This window comes from Amblyomma americanum, chromosome 1 (genome assembly GCF_052857255.1).
Source record: "Amblyomma americanum isolate KBUSLIRL-KWMA chromosome 1, ASM5285725v1, whole genome shotgun sequence".
NCBI classification, from domain to species: domain Eukaryota; kingdom Metazoa; phylum Arthropoda; class Arachnida; order Ixodida; family Ixodidae; genus Amblyomma; species Amblyomma americanum.
Genome location: NC_135497.1, coordinates 536,487,106 through 536,507,360, shown reverse-complemented (window position 1 = coordinate 536,507,360; position 20,255 = coordinate 536,487,106). Strand labels below are relative to the sequence as shown.

Sequence of the window (20,255 nt, the reverse complement as noted above, 5' to 3'; positions counted from 1 at the left end):
TGGGGTACATTTCTTTTCATGTTTGCTGCGTGCCGGTGATTCAGGTTAGACAACACAGCTCAGCAATCTGCTGTAGCACGGCCAAGAGATCCATAAAGCTCCTGACGAAGCTGTCCTCCTGTGAACTGATCAGTCATATCTGAAGTAATCGTTGTACTCCTCTTGCAAAAGGACTTTTCCACTGCACTCAAATTCCTTGTCCAGCTCTTGCACGATGACCTCACTATGCACCGACCCTGCAAAGAGAGGCATGATGTCATGGTGAACCTAAATATGGCCGTCACAGGACAAAAACACAAATGATTAAATAACACTGAATTTTTTTAGGCACAGTTGGGGTGAAAACACTCCACACACATTTTACAGGATCATTTGTAATAACTCGCACCGCATTTTTCGCACAAAAAGAAATTTAATTTGCCTTGTCCCAAATTGGTGATTTTTAGTTAATTGCGCTCCAGTAAGATAATCAAAGTGAAAATAAACAAAGTAATGTAATATTGAAAGGAAGTAAATGTTTTATTTTATTTTATTTTCATAACTTCGTATCTCTAAATTGAGAGCGCATTTTGTATTCAGGTAAAGATGCACAGGTTGTAGCATCTCCTTCATAGGGGCGTCAAAAGAGGAGTTTTGATCAAAGCTTGTTTGTTTGGATGGGGTTAAAAATAAATACGCTTGACCAGAAAAACTCAGAACACCTTTGTTTTTTTTTTTAAATACAACAGTTTATCTTAGTCGCTTCCAATGCATGTAATAACGCCTCGAAATTGACTTGTAAACCGCACAATACACCCGTCTGACAGTCCAGAGTAATGTTTTTTTTTTCATTGAGAGTTATCTTGGCAAAAGCTCTTGCCTGAAATTGCGGATTTTTCATTGCCCCTGCAAATGCGTTAACCACAGAGAAAGAGCGCAGAAGTAGTACACATATCCTAACCGACTGGTCTGTAGTGGAATACAAGAGTTCCGATTCCTAGCCTGCATAAGCTGTACATGACATAGGTATTCCTGAATGAATTGGATGAAAGGTAAGAAGAATTCAAACCCGCTGTTCGACAAAGTAGTGAATGTTTGTTGAATTCGTTACACCAAAGACGAGAAATAAAATCGTCACCATTCGGGCAGATCTGCAGTGCGCACGACGGCAAGCCAGAAATTTGGAAATGAGAGTAGATACATAGAAGTTGTCCTCTTGCTTTGCCTCGTTCTCTTTTCCTGCCGGAAAAAATAAAGCCGCATGTAGTCAAAGCAACACTTACTCCCAAAATCACATTGATTTCCGAACGTATCTCAAGATAAAATATTTGTAGTACTTACAAGTAAGGTATTACAGGCCAGGGTAGGGAGCCGCGTCGGAGCTCTCATATAGTATCGGATGTAGGTTTTCGCTTGCGCAGACTACGAACGGAGCCAGCTCGAGTGCGCATGCTCTTTCGTCGCGTTAGTTGTGCGCCGCCGTGCCGGACAAGGCAAGACTGGTCAGGTCAAGAATGTGTCGTGGCGAGGCATTGCGCTGTGACGAATGGCAGGGGAGACGAGGTTGATGGGAGGAAGGGGCAGCAAGGAGGGGAGTCTATTTCTTTTACACAGCTTTTGTGGTCCCAAAAAAAAGTTTCGAGCTGAAAGGTAGAGAAAAGAATATCTTGGGGAGGGGGGGGGGGGGGGGGGGGGGCAACGAGCCGCGCAGCGCATACCTGCGCATGGAAGAAACAGCTAGGAGAAAGTGAGCAAAAAAAAGCGCTTCAAGGAGGTAGCGCGCTGCCTTGAAAAGGCACGTCCGGGAGATGAGTTGGGGAGATAGGAGACTTCAAAAGAGAGAGGGGAGGGGGGCCAAAACATGTTAAAGAAGTTTCTAATTCTCCGAGAATGAGTCATAAGCAGTTTTTAAGGTAAGGCTGCGGAAAACGTGGAAGCGTCAAGGTAACCTTGCCAATGCGCTGGAGAAGCAGCATGTCCGGCGAACGAAAACTTTGAAGCGAAAAATGTGGAGATCGATATGGACTTCGCCAAAGCGACTTCAGACACTCGCGCGTTTTGTGAGGCCGTGTGTTAGTTCAGGATGGCTTAAATGATATCATGAAATAACAAGAACATAAAACAATAAATTAAATATTATGCAAGCAAATTCGCACTCTTTAATCGTATTACATACGGAATGTGTGGCAAATAAGCTAGGTTAACATGCGTCTAGCACCATTTGTCAGTACATTTATTCGCTGGTCACCGAAGAATCCTCCGACGTTTTGTTGGTGGGAAATTTCACACAAAAAGCTAAAAGAAACAAAATCGTGTTGAACTGTGGCTCGCAACTATTTCCGATATTTTTCATCAATAAAGGTAATATTCGAAAGAAAAAAAATTAATTTGCAAGCAAATAAGTAAAGACGTCGGCAAGAGTTAGCCCTCAATGGAAATATCGCAACAAAACAATAAAATGCACAAAAAATGACATTTTGAAACATGACGATCTGCAGAAAAGGAAGAAAAACCGAATCGAAAAACACAGGGGAAGGCGCGATCACAGGGAACGACGTACGGAAGCGTAGGAATCGCTTACCGCGTGTTGAAGCGGCGGCCTAATGTTTCGCGCGTGTGCAACTTATAATTGTAAATTACGAGGCCACTGCTTCGTTTCTGGACGTTGCTAAAATTGCGCACCAAGTCGGCTTAGGGAATGCACTTGCACTAAGTTATTACGTTTGATTTAGTATCTCTATTAAGCAGAAACCCACTGCGCACTGTGGCAGTGATTTCTCTAGAGGGAAGCAAAAAAGAGCTTTTCTCATTAAAAAAAATTTCATGAAATGAAAGTCATTTGATTTTTTTTAGAAGCAAGCCCTCTTGGGCTGGTTTCCAGATACTCGCGCATGCAGAGCGTGCAAAAACGGTTTAAAATACATAAAGTTCATACAAATAGACGGGTTATTATGGCCAGAAATTGGACAAAGGTAACAGCGTGAGCTCTGTCTCTGCACTTCTGAAAAAAGTATTTTTATTGCCAAGCAATCCTACTTTAGGTCGCACTTCAGCCCGTTCCGTGGCGAGGTGGTGGTAGGCACCATTGACCTTTAGCGTGACCTCGCTGCGTGACGTCACACTACGTGACCTAGTGTGACGTCACACCAGCTGTGTAAAAACGGGGCCCCATCTCACTCCGTCGCGAGGCGAGGCGGTAGCCACCAACGGCGGCCTAACTCCCGCTCCTCTCACCAGGGGCGCTACTATCAGAGTGACGTCACGCCAGCTCTATAAAACAGCTCCGCTCCTCTCGCCAAGGCAGTCATACAGCCAGATGTTACGATGGTGCCTACGAACAAGGCAGCTCGGCAGAATAAAGAGGAAGATTTTGTAATGGGCACGCTGGTGAGGGAAATGTTTGTCGGCATACACGGATTCGACGGATGACTTCCTCTTAGATGATTCACTGTAAGCCGTAACACTAGCATAACCCAAGACTACCACCAGCCATACTACCAGCTTATCCGAGAATAACACACTATTGCTTCGCAATCACCAGGCTTAACCAAGCTAAGCCACGGCCGTATTTTTTATTAGCGGCGTGGCTAAGCCATATATTAGTTACACGAATCATTACAACTGGTTCATGTCAGCGCATATTCGTTAATTACTAAATTTACCAGACTTTTCCAAAGAAATTTTAGTGGTTAGCTGCAGCCGCTTCTAGTTCCCAGTATTAACGATAGAATTCTTGAGATACGTAGTTTTCTGTCTGGATGGTGTCGTCGTCGGCCTTAAGCTCGTTTCACATGCCTGCGATTTCCGCCTGCGACACTGCGAACTCCGTCGGTCTGCGACTGGGAAGGGCCGTCGGTCTAGTCGCAGACGGCTGGCGATCGAGTTCCATCCGGTTAATATTCAGTCGCAGCATCGGTGTGTTCGCTCAGCGACTGAACAATGGAGAGCGCCGAGACGGCGTGAGACGTGCGGTCACGTGGGAGCTGTTGCCGTGGTGGAAGCAAAACTGTTTATTCTAATAAAAACATTGAAATAATGCCCCGCATCAAAAAATACACTTGTCATAACATCATCAACACATTTGGTGTAGCGTTTCGGTCACGTTTAATCATGTATTGTCTTTGCAAACATCGGGAAACCTTGACTGTCCCTTTGACCGAATTCGCTGCGGAGTTGCATGTGAAAGCACCGGCCGAAAATCGCAATGTGGCGTCACCGGCTAGGCCGACTGTTGTCTTTCTAGTTGCAGCATGTGAAACGGGCCTTATGCGACAGAGCGGTTCCTCTTGGCGGAATATGCACACTCGACTAACCACCATCGAAGTCTCCGTCACAACGTTGCACAACTCAAAATCAGCGAACGGACCGAACAAAAGTCGATGGCAGCAGCACACAGCAAGCGAATGGGTTTGGAATGCTTCGGAATGCGTTTGGAAATTGTTGGGAAGCACCTTAGAACACAATTCATCAGCGGCGCAGCCCGCGGCAGACGTCGTCGCGCCGCACCTCGACGGCGTCGACACGCTCCTCCTTTAGTTTCTCCTGTGCGAGAGCTCCCTCTGGCCGGCGCGATCTGCTGACAGCTTAATTCGGTTAATTTTAGTTCTTTTGTCGTAACTACGCCTCTATCGCCGACTGCGCAGTCGGAAAATATTCGTTGTTTATCCAACTCCACACATAAATCGCGAAAGTGTTCGGTATGAAAAAGATTAATAAAACTTCAAATTCTTGAACTCGCCCAAGCGCTGAGGCGCTCGCTCTACGTGACGTCGTGCCAGCTGTTGAAAAGCGGCCCCCCAACTCCGCTCGTACGCTGCCCAGGAGCTCAAACAAGTTTTAGCTCGTTCGAAAAATATAAACTATTATTAATACTAAGTTATAAAATCAATCTTCTACCGAGTATAACGGATGGTCCAATGTTCGCACCTGCCAGTATACGTTTAACACTGGATAAGGGTTGGCAAGCCAAGGCCAATATAGCCAGGTTTCGAAAATGGCTTAGCCAGTTCTGGCAAAGAGTGGGAGAACTCTGGCTAACATGGCCCATGAAGCCAGGCTTTTAAAATGGCTTAGCCAATTCTGGCAAAGAATGGGAGAACTTAGGCTAACATGGCCCATCATAGCCATAATTTTTTGAGTGCACAGCCAATATCAAATTCTCATTCTCAACTGTGGGCCTACTTAGGGCCACGCTTTGCCAGTTGCTTTCTAATATTGGCCCGCTGTCTTGTGCTACCTGGGTTCGAGCTTCCAGAGCTGAGGCCCACGATGATGATTTGCAGATATGGGTCCTTGCGCTGCTCCTTGGCGATGTTGTGTAGATCAGAAATGCCAAACAGGGAATGGATATCATCACTGTCACTGAGATCAGTTGGCTCGACAGGTTACCGAGAGAAGCAGTCAGCATCTTGATGAAGTTGTTCGGACTTGTACACAACAGTGTACGAATACTCCTGTATGCGTAGCGCTCAGCGGCCAAGGTGCCCGGAAGGGTCTTTCCGGGAGGACAGCCAGCAAACGGCATGGTGGTCTCTGACAGCAGAAAATGCACGCCCGAACAATCATGGCTGGAATTTAGCTACAGCCCAAACCAGGGCGAGGCACTCCCGTTCGGTAATCGAGTAATTTCGCCCGGCAGGTGAAAGCAGGCGGCTAGCATACGCAACGACACGGTTTGGACCCCGGGAGCGTTGTGCTAGCACTGCTCCGATCCCGTAGCCGCAGGCATCTGCGTGGAGTTCAGTAGGGGCCGTGGGATCAAAATGTGCCAAAATCAGAGAGGACGTCAGCAGGCGGACAAGCGCGGAAAACGCAATTTTTTGATCAGAGCCCCAGGTAAAGTCGGTGTCGGTCTTCAGTTGTTCAGTGAGGTTACGAGCGATAAGGGCAAAATTTTGAATAAAACGCCGAAAGTAGGAACACAGCCTAAGAAATCTTCATACATCCTTCTGCGACTGTGGACGAGGAAAGTGCTGCACCACTGCAATTTTAGCGCGATCAGGACGTGCGTCGGAGGCGTCGACGAGATGTCCAAGAATGGTGAGTTGCCGGCGGCCGAATAGGCATTTGGACGAGTTTAGCTGTAGCCCAGCCGTACGAAATACAGTCAGGATACTCCTGACATGTTCAAGGTGCGAGGAAAAGGTGGGCGAGGAGACATCATCGTCGAGGTAGCACATACACGTAGTCCACTTAAATCTGCAAAGGAGCGAGTCTATAATCCTTTCGAAGGTAGCTGGTGCATTACAAAGTCTAAACGGCTTGACTTTGATCTGGTATAAACCGTCAGATGTGAAAAAATATGCTTTTTAGCGGTCGTGCTCATCAACGGCGATCTGCCAATAACCGGAACGAAGATCAATGGAAGAAAAGTATTGAGATCCGTAGAGGCAGTGGAGAGCGTCATCGATCCTTGGCAGTGGGTACATGTCTCTTCTTGTGATGCGGTTCAGGAGGCGCTAATCAACGCAGAAACGCCAACTGCCATCTTTCTTTTTAACAAGGACGACGGGAGAGGCCCAAATACTGGGCGACGGTTCGATGATGTCCTTAGCATCTTTAGACTTCCTTTTGTATCACTTGGCGTTCTGAACTGGACACTCTGTAAGGCCGGCGGGGCAGAGGAGCGGCGTTGGGTGTTGATACAATGCTGCACAGTAGTCGTACGAGCTAAAGGGTGGTCATTGAAATCAATTATGTCCTGAAAGGATGCCAGTAAATAGGTAAGCGCCTGTGCTTGGTCTGCGGAGAGATCGGAAGCGATCACATTGGAATAATGGTGAGGTCTCAGAATACCTGTGAAATTACCGTCCAAAAAGGGCGATACACAGTTTGTGACTGCGGAGATTACGTATTCGTCTGTCGGGGACAGCGTGGCGAGGCACAAGCCTTGAGAAAGCGTCTGGACGTGCGTACTAAAATTGAGAACAGGTACACATGCGCTGTTTCCCAATCCTATGACAACTGTGTGTGCAAGGGCAGCATTCTTTGTGAGGGGAAAATCAAGTTCAGGAGTGAAGACATACAAGCCGTTGGGAAGAGGTGGAACAGATTTATACAAAACGTAAGTAGCGCCTGCAGGTGGTAAGCGGGTGAACTCGGCAGAACAAAGACGGTGCACAACTGGGGTAGGTGGTTCTGAGATTGATGGGAGGTCCAAGTCAACAACACTTGAAGCACAGTCAATAAGGGCTGCGTGCTCACTAAGGAAATCAAGGCCGAGTATGATTTCACGAGGGAAGTGGTTGAGAACGGTAAAGAGCACGGTGGTTTGGCGATTAGAAATCGTCAGACGAGCAGCACACAGGCCGAGGACTGGGGACGTTGTGCCATCGGCAACTCGAACAACGGCTGTAGGAGCAGGCGTCAGTACATTGCGGAGGCGGCGAAGTAGGTCAGAACTCATCACAGAATTTTGGGAGCCCGTGTCAACCAGAGAAGATACGGCAACTCCATCGACTTGAAGGATCAGTAAATTCTGCGCGATACGAAGAACAAAGCGAGGATTTTGGGGCTGGGTCCTCACTGGAGCATCACGCTAGACGCTGCAGAAGCTAGTTTTCTGCCTGTGATCGCGCGTAAAGGCTACGAGAGTGGGTGCGTGGTCGTTGCGGCGAACGGGACTGGCGGCGCTGCGGGGATGGCGAGCGGCTGAAGCGGGGCGGCGAGACGTCCGTGGTGGGGCTAGATGGGTAGCAGGGTCGCGAGAAAGAGCTTGAGCGGGCATCGTAGGGGAGATAAGAGGGAATCGAGGAAATGATGTGCTGAGAGGAGTACCATCGACTGCGGCAAAGACGGGCCGTGTGGCCTACACGGTAAAAACTGAAACATATGGGCCTGTCATCAGGTGTACGCCACTCGGAGGAATTGCGCGGTCGAGGAGTGGCGTCAACAGGCCGGAATGGATAAAGGGGAGGGACTTCGGGTACTAGGGGGGGGATGAACAGCGGCGACTGAGTTGAATCCCAAGTTAGCAATTTCCTGTCGCACGACGGCTTGAATAACTGGAAGGGTCAACGGCTGGTCGGCCACAGGAGTTGCTAAGGGAGCCGCACCAATTGCTTCAAGCTCTCGGCGCACAATACGGGTCACGTTCTCAGGTGAGGTCGGCTGGTCTTGAGAACAAAGATCTTGGCAGGAGGAAGACGCAGCCGTGTTGGGCAGGCGTACGATATGTTGGGTGATCTGTCGGCTTTTGGCGGCCTCGAAGCGGCTGAAGCGGCGGCATTCTTTTATGATGTCGGCAATCTTGTCGCAGTTTTTATAGATGAGCAGATTGAAGACGTCGTCTGCGATGCCCTTGAGCACATGTCCGACTTTGTCAGCCTCGCTCATCTTTGTATCCACTGTGTAGCACAGAGACAACACATCTTGAATATAAGAGACGTAGGACACCGTGGATGACTGGGCGCGACTGGCAAGATCTCTTTTTTCGGAAAGCTGCCGGCTCAGTGGTTTGCCGAAAAGGTCGATAAGCTTTTGCTTGCACTCAGCCCAACTCTTCAGTGCCTCTTCATTGGTATCATACCACTTGAAAGCCGTGTCGTTAAGGTAAAAAACTATGTTCGCAAGCATGAAAGTTTAGTCCCAGCGGTTGTTAGCGCTGCACCGTTCATACCGGCGAAGCCAAGTCTCAATGTCGGCGTCATTTACCACAGAGAAAGGTACAGGATCACGAGAGTGAGTGAGGACGATGGAGGACAACGATGCTGCCAAATCTTGAGGGGATACTTCCGTCATTGTCGGCCGTGGGAGGTAGCGTCCGCTGCGTAGTTCCGTCTTTCCGCACCTCCACCAAGGATGTTACGGAGAAATAGCATTTACATTTATGTACAAGCGCTGGAGGTTAGAATGAAGAGTTCCTAGCAGGGAGCACAACACTAACAGAGAGCCACATTAACCTCTTCTTCGTCCTTCCTTCCACGCGAGAGGCCACTTCGTCGCTACAATATCATTAAGATGGAGCTGAAATAACGTCTCATATTTTTGATCAGTTTTGTGCGGCCAATCGGTAGCCATATGCGAAAGAACTCCCGTTCTTCGGATACTTTCGGGACAATGGACTCGGCATTGCAAATATCCTGAACAGGCGCATTTTTATTCGTTGCATACATTTTGCCGCAAACTGGCACGGTGGCAACCATATGCTACGTGGATTGCGTGGGTAACCATGTGAGCATCGATAGGAGCGAGATCGTGTGAAGCGTCGAACATTTTCCGTCTGCAGCTTACAATTTCTCTTATCTTCTGGCGACAAATGTTGGTAAGCGGCGCGTAGCAACACTACAGGCCTCATATATAAACATAATTCATCCTGCTCTGGCTGCAGAGGGCATATTGGGCTTGGTGTTCCAACAATGGTGACCAGGCTAGAGCTCTTGGTTTTGTAGATATATGCTATAAAAATAACAAAAACCGATTGATAATCACATACCTGTCACTTTCCAGCTAACAGACTATTTGTGGAAGCTGGAAGAACCTCAGCGAGTAAGACTTCTTCAGTAAGAATGAATAATCAGCATCCCCGTTGAAAAATAAAAGTCCTGTGGAATAGTTTTAAAGAGACAGTTTAAAATAAAAGCTTTACAATGAGCTTAAGATTGGAAAGGATATTTTTATTGAGATGAAACGCTAAGGAGACGCATACAAATGGAGAAAAGCACTTGTCGTGCTCACAGAACGGACAATACAGGATTCATTTGCGACACTGGATTCATTTGAGAGAAGGCAGAGTGATTGTCATTGCCTGCAGCATTGAAATTGAAACTGATGCGTTAAAAATTTGATTAACGAAAAAGCATCTATGTATTAGTGCCATAACAGAGGATTCGTTATGTAAATAAATGGGCGCTGGTGTATTTCTTTCTTCGCTTATGATGTTGCGAAAAGAGATGGGGAGTGGCGTTGCCGTCGTGAACAAAAATGGTATATCTGCCAATTTCTTTAGAATATAACTGTGACATTGAGTACTTGCACATCAAATAACATTTTGGGGCACGGCGTTATTGTTTAAAAAATTTACATACCACCAGATGCCTGTCCCGAATATTTTCACATATTACTCCAAGAACAATTAGGCACGAACAGTCTGAATAAATTGGAGGGTGACTAATTCATCGGCTGTTGATAGGAAGTGCCCTAATACTGTAAGCGCGCACAGCAAAGACAGTGGCACTGTCCTCTATATTATGTTACTTTATACCTGCACCAGGTAACAGAAGGACAACACGCGTGGAGACCACTTGCAGTTTAATTCTCAAATTAATATTTTATACGCACGATTTTTTGAATATTTTATTTATGTAGAAAAGGGACAGTCAGATCGCCGTTTGGTGAGCATTACTGTCTCACTTTTCCAAATGGTGCAAAACTATTACTCCGTGTTTTCTTTATTGTTTAGTTGGATCACCCCGTTAAACACTAAAGCCGGGAACTACAGATGTTAAATGTGGGCACCAACAAATCCACCCAAAGCATGAATTAAACCATCAGTTCAACTGACATGTGCAGTGCTCGATGGCAGGATGTTCTAGAGTCGGTCAGTTATAACAAAAAAGAACAAAGAACGACGTCGCTCATATAAAAAAAGTTCGACAACCTTCAGTTCTGATTCCATAGCTGTAATAAATTTTTGTGCCGATATAGAGTTTTTGCCCTTAACGCCCATTCCAGAAGAGCAAATATTGCGCTAAACATTTATCTGCTATTTCTTTTGCTCTCCTAACCTGTTGCCATTTCAAATTGTCGCTCGTCATGCTAAATACCTTGCTAATGTTTCCTACAACAATTGTGAATTCGGTATTCTGAGCGTTATTTCTAATTTAACTTATAAGCTGAGAAGTTTCTAGGTTAAACAATCAAATCTAGGGTCAAGTGCTGATCGGAGGTGAATAAAAATTTTTCTTTTCAAGTTACATGGTAAATAAATAAATTCCGCTGCATAAAACCCAAAACCCAGGCTTCATTATTCAAAATAAAAATATCATTCTCATCGTACGTCGGTTCCATGTGAAAAACACCTGGATATTGAAATTGTCTTGTTTGAGCTTTAAGTAATAAATTCATTCCTATATTCACACAGATGGTTAGTGCGTTTGTTTAAATGATGAGGGGAATACATTTAGTTGTATTCAATGACATGACCCAACACACATGCATGCCAGTTTGTTATTGGATTCAAAACAGCTTGCGAGATTTATGAATCAAAATTGCCACTTACAAATCTATAAAAATGCAAATATGGGCAAATATATGGAATAAAGGCCATATACCAATAGAATATTTATTATTTTGTGATAAAAGAGAAAGTGGTCTCTACACGAAGCGTATTGATGTAACTGGTCGGTATTGTCAAGAAAAAGCCTACGGGACAACAGCCTCTGTCCATACTAGCAAATATTCTGCAATTCAGTAGTTTAAGAGGAGACTGCGTGCGAGTACATCAAATGATTTAGAAGTTAATGCTCGTATTTGTGTACAAGCATTAATGTGATATTGATTGCTTGCCCGTTACAGCACATGGAAAGCTTTGATTTTGACTTTGCTGATCTATGTTTCCTTGCGAATGTCTCTACTCAATAATGTTATGCTTTTAAATTTTACCAAAGCCTTCAAGAAGGTTTAACGCGACAAATGTATCCTCAAGAATAAAATGATTAGCATGACTGACGTTTTTCAAATCCTGCTTATTGTTTACCTCCCGTAATACACTCACTGCGTTACATTTGGTGAACATACCTTGCCCAAGTCTTCCAGCCACATCGGGGGTACAGCAGTGGCGTATTTTAGGCGTCTTGCTGTTCCTAGTGTACATAAATGACATCGTTATTGTTAACCACGCGGTGCGCGAATTGGAATGTTTACGTACTGTAGTGTTTTGTAAAAAATTATTTTGTCCGAGTGATTAGATTTTTATCAAATGTATTTCATGAGTATGCTGAAGTGATCCAGTAAAAATTGGTTGCTTAATGACGCAGAGAATCCAGCATTTCTTCCTATCACTCCTAAAAAAGCACCACCTAATTTTTTTCATACACAGATACCTTGATGTTTCCTTGACTTCTACATTGTCGCGGAACTTTTATGCTGAAAATATTTGTTCTCCTTTCTGAAAAGGCTGCTTCCTGAGATGCAAAATAAAAAAACTTCTCTCGTGGTCTGAAATTACTGTTTTCATTTGTTAGGACAAAGCTACACTATGTAGGTATAGCATGGGGTCCTCACATTAACTCAAACATCATGCAGTTTGAAAAACAAAAAGAAAGGTTTTTAGTTTTATATCTGTTGAAGTCACAAGACTGTAGTCTGTTCTAAAATTGACAGAAAATTGCATACCTAATCTATAGTGACGGGCAAGAAACTTATTCTGGAACTGCTTTTCCTCCATTATAACAATCTTGAAATGAACCAACCGTCATATATAACGCTTGTAATAACACTAAAAAGTCATAATCATCCTTACTAAGAGTGTATTGAGCTCTAAATTATATATTAAAGGTTTTTTTTTTGCTCAGAAAGTATCCTAGTGACGGTTTGCATGCACCTGGACAGTCTGAATAAAGTTCGATAAATTTTTAGCTGCTTGCTTCTGGCTTTTAATTAATATTTTCATGTATTCTAATGCCTGTCTCATTTTACCTCAGCCGACAGTATGTAATAAGTAAATAAATAAATCCACACTTAACTAAAAAAGCATCTCTCTTACAGAAGGTTAAACAAAGAAATCACTTCTGCATTTGAAGTAATTGAAATGTTTGTCTTCTGAGCAGACCACTAAACTTTTTGTTGCACACTTTCTCTTTTATATGCAAGCAGTACTGATTGAATGAGAGGAAATAGTCTTTTGAATCTTTATCTCTCAAGTAAATTTCGTAAATACTTCTCAAAAGCAAGGTTTTGAGAAAAATCAGTTTTCTGCAAATTTGTGCGCTGGAGCACAATAAGACCGTTATACTTAAACTCTTCACAAATAATGCATGCCTTCTGCATCCTAGAGGAAGTATTTGTACTCTAAAAAAGCGATTTAATTTCTTTTTGAGGCGTTCAAGAAAAAGATAGAAACTCAGTGAACGTGTGTTGGAATTCAACATGGCGATAATTTCTGGAATATATCCCTGAATTTTTGCCTTGATTTTACAACATTAAACAGTCACATTACATTTTTTTCTATTTCGTATAAATAATTCATTCTACCGTTGATGTTGCGTGCACTAAGGGCGTTGCTGGTTATTTAGCTGTTAGGAAAAGTAACTGTATGGAGTCGGAATTTGCACTAAAAAAATATTGTTACGTATCGGCCAGCCGAAGAATGATGCGCGATGAACGATGGCCGAGATATGATTTAATGGCCGCCGGCTTAGTGCAAGCGCCCCGTACCGCGCCACTATCCACTTCGTTGTCGTCGTAACAATATGATTTGATTTATTGCGAACTGTTGCCAATTTCTGAAAACATCATAGAATATGAGTTTCCGTGTTTCGAGTGGTGCCTGCTGACCTCAAAATTATTTGCTGAAATTCGTTGGTGCGTGGTAACTCTGTTAAATTGCGGGTATTTCGTGTGAAGGCAAATTTTTGAAACCATTATACCTGCAATGCGCTACATATTCGTGGTGCTTCGTGTGAATTTAAGAATACGTCAACTACGTAACTTTTCCCCAAAACGGCCAGATTAGGAGTCCCTTAATGCTTTGCTATTGCCTGTTGATAAGCAAGCATAAGGGACATAAATTATATTGAAAAAAATTCTGATCGTAAGTGAAGAATAGCTGCTAATGATAAACGAAGTCTGCCGAGGAGGATAATTTCTGGCTGCTTGATCATTTTCAAAATCTCACTTGTTGAAGAGTGCGCACTATTTTCAGAAAAGAGTAGTAAGGTTTGATGAGCCTGTGAGGAGGTTTGTAGGTAAAGGATTCACTCATTTATTCTCAGGTTTGTCAACAAATGGGCCACATGTAAGGCAGAGATTTTAATGCAATGTTTGTGATTGTTTCAAAAGGACAAGATGCACAAAATGATGTTTGGTGTAACTTGGATAGAAAATTGGCACGCTTCTGCTGCGAGCAATGTCAGGCCATAAAAATACATCTCTTTTCTTACATATGAAAACTTGGAAACCTGCGCATCTATAAAGAAGCAATATCTCAGTTGTCTTGTGAAGCTTATTTATTATCACCAAAATGTCTCACTCCGATAGTAGATGTCAGAATGCCAATAAGTATTTCCCCATGAAGAAAGAAAGAACTGATGCGGAGAATTCAGGTTTGGCGATCTTTAAAAAGGCTTGAGGGGCACTGAACAAGTACTAAATCGAAGGTAGAAGCGATGACCTTGAGGGTAGGGCAGGTTAACTTCATTTCTGAATTCAGTACTTTTGACGATGACCTTCATACACTGGTTTCGAAGTGCTGTTTCTTCTGAAAACTTTTACTCGAGCTGCTGACATCATACAGATCACTGTTCAAGCTTTTAACGACCTGTATAAACTTCTTAGAATGTGCTTCATTCAATCAGTAACTACGATGAGCTTCAGGAAGCAGTGTCCACTGTGTAGGCAAGATGGTTGCGAATTTTAACGCCGCAAATTCCCAACAGCGTCTTCTGCAGCACGGGACATTTGAACAAGGGTATTGTCCTAGATTAGCAACAGAGCTGGGCGAACAACCCAAATACCCTATTCTTGGAAGAGTTGGGTCGCTCCTCCTCTTCCACTCCCCCTAATACTGTGGCCGTTGCTCGCTGTCATATCGCCCCTGTGTTGGGCGCTATGTGCTAAGACGGTCCGACTTTGACCGGCGATACAGATGAGGGTAAATGGTTCTCTCTCTCTCTCAAGCACGAGTGGCTAAAACCGTGGAGCGAGTAATAGAGTTTAACTAAATACCATTGATTTCGAGCGCCCATACAATACTGTACCGTAATATTCAGAAGTTGCTGTTACGGTTGGTTTATCAGGCACTTGGAGGGCACAACTTCTCAAACACACAATTTTCTTGGAGCGTAAGCATTTAGTAGAATCAAGAGTGAATTTTATTTATAATATTTTGTACGTTCTTTTTACTTCAAGGTATTTCAAGGAAAAAAAAGCCTTCGAATGGATATGTGCGTTGATAATACGCGCTGCAGATGTCTCTGTCTTCTTACTAAATCCGAAACTGTCTTGGCTTTCCTGCAGGTCGCTCCGTGGACTGGTGGTCTGCGGGAATTGTAATGTACAAACTAATGACGGGCCGCGTGCCTTTTCGGGGCAAGACAAAGCAGGCGCTGCGGGAACGCATCATTACTGCGCCGCTGCGCTGGCCCCGCCCCGAAGAGCGCGAGCACTCGGCTACGACCCCAGCGAAGGACATGACCTTTCGCATGCTCCGCAAGAACGCTGTCGAGCGCCTGGGCTCGCGCAGCTACGTGGACCTCCAGACGCATCCATTTTTTGACCGCTTCAACTGGAAGCGCCTGCGCCACGAACAACACCTGTGTGAAATTCCGAGTCTTGTGCCTCTGATTAGGTCAATACGATCTAGGGACACTATAGACACAACCACTGCCAGCGATAAGCGCCGGCTGCTGAAGCTCGGGGACTTGAAGGACGTCAGCGCGGACGGGCAGCGGCCTCTCTTGTGCTACGCTTCTGATTCTTTTAAGAAGCTCATTCTTGCTGTGAGTAATGGCTCTGCTCATCGTTATTGGGGTGTCCTTTGCTCTTTATTGCCATGGCTGGCAGCTATTTGTGTTATAAACAAGAATGCTATGAGTAGTCGTCGTTAAGTGCATAGCTCAGAATTAACTGCTAGGAGACGTATAATGACATTAAAATAATAGCAGGGTGCGGTGAGGGTTCTGTTATATTTCCTACCTGAGGATATTGAAGGAACGTCATTAAAGCACCTGCTACATTTCTGTATATTTCTTAGGGTACTTGTTTATATGAAGGATATACCGGCTGATGAAATAGTTAAGGCGAGAGGTGCTCATTACTGCGGTCTAGTCATGCTACCTTTCCAGACTGTCCGTATCAGTGATTGCACCATTTCTACAATTGAGGAACTGGTCGCGGCCATTTACATATTAGGTAGTGCTAACATGCTTTGCCGGTGTCTGCTTAATCGAAACGGAGGGGCACGCAACGCTAGCATCCTCTACACTTCACCAGCAGTTAACTTTCTTCCACAGCTATACTTATGGCTTCCCAAATATATAGTCCGGTAAGTGTGTAATTGTAGTATGGGTGAGTTTGATCTGAATCAACATGTTCTATAACCGAAGAAACATTTACTCTTCCTAAATATTGCTTTAATGAAGGTCATCTCTAAGGCTAACAGAAGGAATACAAGGGCATCTGTCAGTTACTTTCTTTTAGCGTAGCAGACAACGATTGAAAAATAAGTAGCTAGTTACATCCTACATATCAAAGACGCCAACAATAATAGAAACCATGAAAAGGGGATCGCTGTTGAAAATGTGAAAATCAGTCGCCGGGTCAAATTTACCTGCAAGGAAATTGAGGAGAAAGTAGAATAAAGTACGACTATATGCCGCAGGTGCGATTGGAAACCAAAATCTCTGCTTGTCATCTCGCGTCTGATCGCATCGCATCGCACAAGAAGTGGAGGTTGTGTGACAGCAGCGGAAGAGCCGATCAAACGACTGTGCAAAGGGCAGACGCTCTGTGCTTATGCGCTTAGTCCCGTCCGTTTCGCCACTGCGATCCTTCAATGAACGCTGAACGATCGTACGGCCGACACACCCGTTATATTACTAAGAGTTATATACATCTACGTGACCCTTTTAACACGATACCTTTATGACTCCCGTTCAGCGGAAAATCCCGCGTCAAGTTTTTGAGAGACAAAAAGCAGGTGGCCCACCTGCACCTTGGTCACGTGACCTTGTGACGCATCACAGCCTGTGCACAGCGGCACATGTCAACCTGCCCACCACACTCTGAGAAAACTGCCCATTGTTGCAGGTGGCAGTTCAGTTAACGATTGGTAGCGATGGTTGCTCGGGAAGAGCAACGTGGGTTTTACAAGCCCCACCAGTGACTGCATGAAACAGCCGCCTGCCGGGTAAGTGGCGCACCACTTAAACGTTAGACCACTGCGCCGAGAGTAGCTTGAGGGCTCCCACCGATCTTTGATTGTAAAGTACGGACTGGGGAGGAAGAGGAGGAGGAAAGGCTGACCGGAAGAATAACCGGTTTGCTACCCTTGCACTGCAGGAAAGGGGTGAGGGGATAAAAAGATGTAGGAGAAAAGAGAGTAGCAGGAAATTATTCTAGGGAATGACCAATTCCGCATATTGGGGCATGCAGGCAGAATCCAGGCGACAGAGAGGTACTTGCGCGACAGGAATTGGTAATGCTCTCGCATTGTACTCTCAAAGGTACGTTAAGCGTAATGCGATGGTCCAAGAAAGAACAGCATCCGTGTCTCCGCCGGAGAGACCCTTTAAGAGTATTGCGTCATGCCCTTAAGGCGGAGCGTAAGTGTCCCATCAAGTTTCCAGGTGTTTTGCACCGTGAAGGGTCACCCGCTCCTATGCAAAACATTCTTGTCCGAGCGCGCATGTCCGCATAACACGCGGGGATGTTAATAAACGAACTTTTTAGGGCAACGTAAAAAAAGGCAAAAAATGGCGCCATCGGCATGGCACCTCTGCGGAAAGCGTCACACACCATCGTGCATTAGCAGATCTAAGGAGAGTGCTGGCTCAAGATTGCAGCAGAAGTCTTGACTGTTGGAATAAGTATTCGTTTTTTATGCCGTCAGAGACGGGACCTAAGCGGAACTCGCTGCACTACATTCACGCGGATCATGTCCAGCCCACCCGAAGTTTGGGAAAAAATTCCTGATCTTATCAGAAACGCCACCTGTACCAGCAGGGTTGTTTACTTAATCGCAGCTTTCTGAGTACAAAAAAGAGGCACCGGAATTCGTGTGACGAAAGGTTAAGTTGATATGTAATAAAGAAGCGGCCGTATGACTGCTCTTGTGTTAATGCGAACGAGTAATTGTTCCATTTTTATAAATAGTTTGCGCATATTTCGTGACCGATAAAATATATTATGAGCAAGTTTTTTCATGCTCACATTTTTTGTTGCTGGTGCGGTCATATGCCACGCAGGTGGAGAGAGCTAACGAGCCGATTGCCGTTTCCGACTCATTCATGGAGACAACCCTGGAGACTGAACCGGAAATCTCTTATGCCCCGCTCCCTGCGCCGCCACCCATTAGTGCAGACCTGCTGAGTAGCTTCAGTCCATCGCTCCCCGAAGACGGAGCAAGTTGTGAGCTCGGCGGGTTAACTTTATACTTGTTTCACCTAATGTAGATGAGCCACAGTGCAGAACAAACTCAAGTATTAGCACCTTAAAATCATGAACTCATTTGTTCTTTTCGGGTATACTTTGAAATTCCCCATACCTCCTTCTGTAAAAAATGTCTTTGCACTGACGTCACGAAATAGTAAACATTGAGTCCCAATTGTGCAGGGAAACCGAATGCCGTGTACATGCATTTTTGCTTACCAAGAAGGCAGATACAGTTCTAGCTTTACGAATTTTTCTTCCGGAACTGTAAGAAATGGTGTTTTATTTCGCCGATAAAACGTCCCGAACTCACCCTCTTAACATATCGCCGCAACCGTTAACGTCTCGCACTTTGCCATAAACTCTATCATCACCTGTCGCTTCACGCCGATTTCTTGCAGTCACCCCTCAGTCGTCTTTCAACGCCGCGATCACTCCTTCAAAGTAAAAGCATGCCTTGCCTCACATCCTTTCACTTTAAGTCATTTTTTCCACGCACAACAGTCGATTGAAAAAAACCTGCCATCTACCGTTTTCACCAAAGTAGGCCTAAATAAATTTCAAGAACATATCCGCTCTGTTACGGGTGTTTAATGTCTCTTAAATTTTTTTTCTTTTGTTTGTCTTGCACTGTTTTTTAGTCCTGCATATATTGTACCTTGATGCATGTGTCTTCCTTTGTCTATAGCCACATTATTATCACTTTCTATTTATATAATAAGTATAATTATTATTATGTATATTATGTATTGCCACTCCTCATGCAATACACCTCTTCGAGCACCTTTAGGGGTAATTTGAATAAAAGAAATAAATTCGCAAATTACTTCAAGCATGAATTAAGAGACTAGCGCATATAACAGAGACACAGACAAAGAAGTAGACAGGACGAGCGCTCGTCCTGTCTACTTCTTTGTCTGTGTCTCTGTTATATGCGCTAGTCTCTTAATTCATGATGAAACACCAACTAGCCCAGCTTTCCGCCTTGATACTTCAAGCAATTAGTTTCTATTGCTTGTTCCTTGTTTCTGGCGGTTCCTAAAGATTTGAAGTAAATTAGCTCAAACACGGCAAGAAGTAAGCCGAACCAATTAGCCGAGCTCAGAGCCTTAACGGAGGCTTCTAACCCGTCCTCGTGCTTGCCCTCTCAGCCGAGCGACGACAACACCCACTCAGAGGTTTCTAGTTCTCACTGCAGGTGCTACTGTTTTCATCTTAAGTCGCGCCAGGAATTGTTTGTTTTGTCACGCTCTAAAGAAACGCGCTGTGCATGATGCCGTGAGTGGTGTTACACCTGTGCTCCTCGTCTTGCGTCTTCGTCTGTCCTGGAACGATATGTGAAGGGTTTTATGTGCACACGTACGCCAGGATAAAGAAGACGCTTGCCGGAACACCTGGGGGCAGCAAAATAAAGGCATACGCTATTTTTCACCTGCTAGCTATCAGTCGTAGGGTATATACCTGCTTTCATCAGATTACAGCCATGGTGTTTTCAACTCCGCCGCTGTGGCTGTGTTCAAAATCGATATTCTCTGCTCTGGGGCACAACTCCATAGCCTCTGAGCAAGCACGTAGTGTACATACACCGTCACAACACGCCTGATCCGAAATGCAGCTTTCATCCTTTAATTGCTATTAAAAATCAGCCCTCTATGCTTGTCCCTCGCAAGTGAGAAAATCAAAATATAAGCAGTCTTTTCGCGGCTTTCTCATTTCTGCCAGCGCCAGTGTCCGTGCTCGTTGGAGCGGAGAAGATCGACCTTGTGCTGTATCGTAAGAAACGGTATAGCAAGTACTGGGGCTTCGGCTTCGCCTTGCAGAGACTCAGGGGTGAAGACAACATCAACTACTTCGTCGTCTATGTAAGCACTCCTCACGTTATTCCATGCACTGGCTACGGGGCGCGTGCACTATTGTGTAGTGGTTTTCAGCCTGTCTGTTCATTTTCAGCTGTGCACGCAGAACTTATG

General features: G+C 44.8%; 1 protein-coding gene across 1 annotated transcript in view; it reads left to right on the top strand.

The window, feature by feature from the left end:
* Window positions 1-20,255, top strand: part of LOC144129234 (microtubule-associated serine/threonine-protein kinase 2-like) — a 427,846-nt gene that overhangs the window by 382,097 nt on the left and 25,494 nt on the right. Inside the window, exons 7-9 of the mRNA XM_077663240.1 lie at window positions 15,154-15,635; window positions 18,102-18,264; window positions 20,008-20,141. Of these exons, the coding sequence (XP_077519366.1) occupies window positions 15,154-15,635; window positions 18,102-18,264; window positions 20,008-20,141 (779 nt within the window). The remainder of the gene's footprint in view (window positions 1-15,153; window positions 15,636-18,101; window positions 18,265-20,007; window positions 20,142-20,255) is intronic.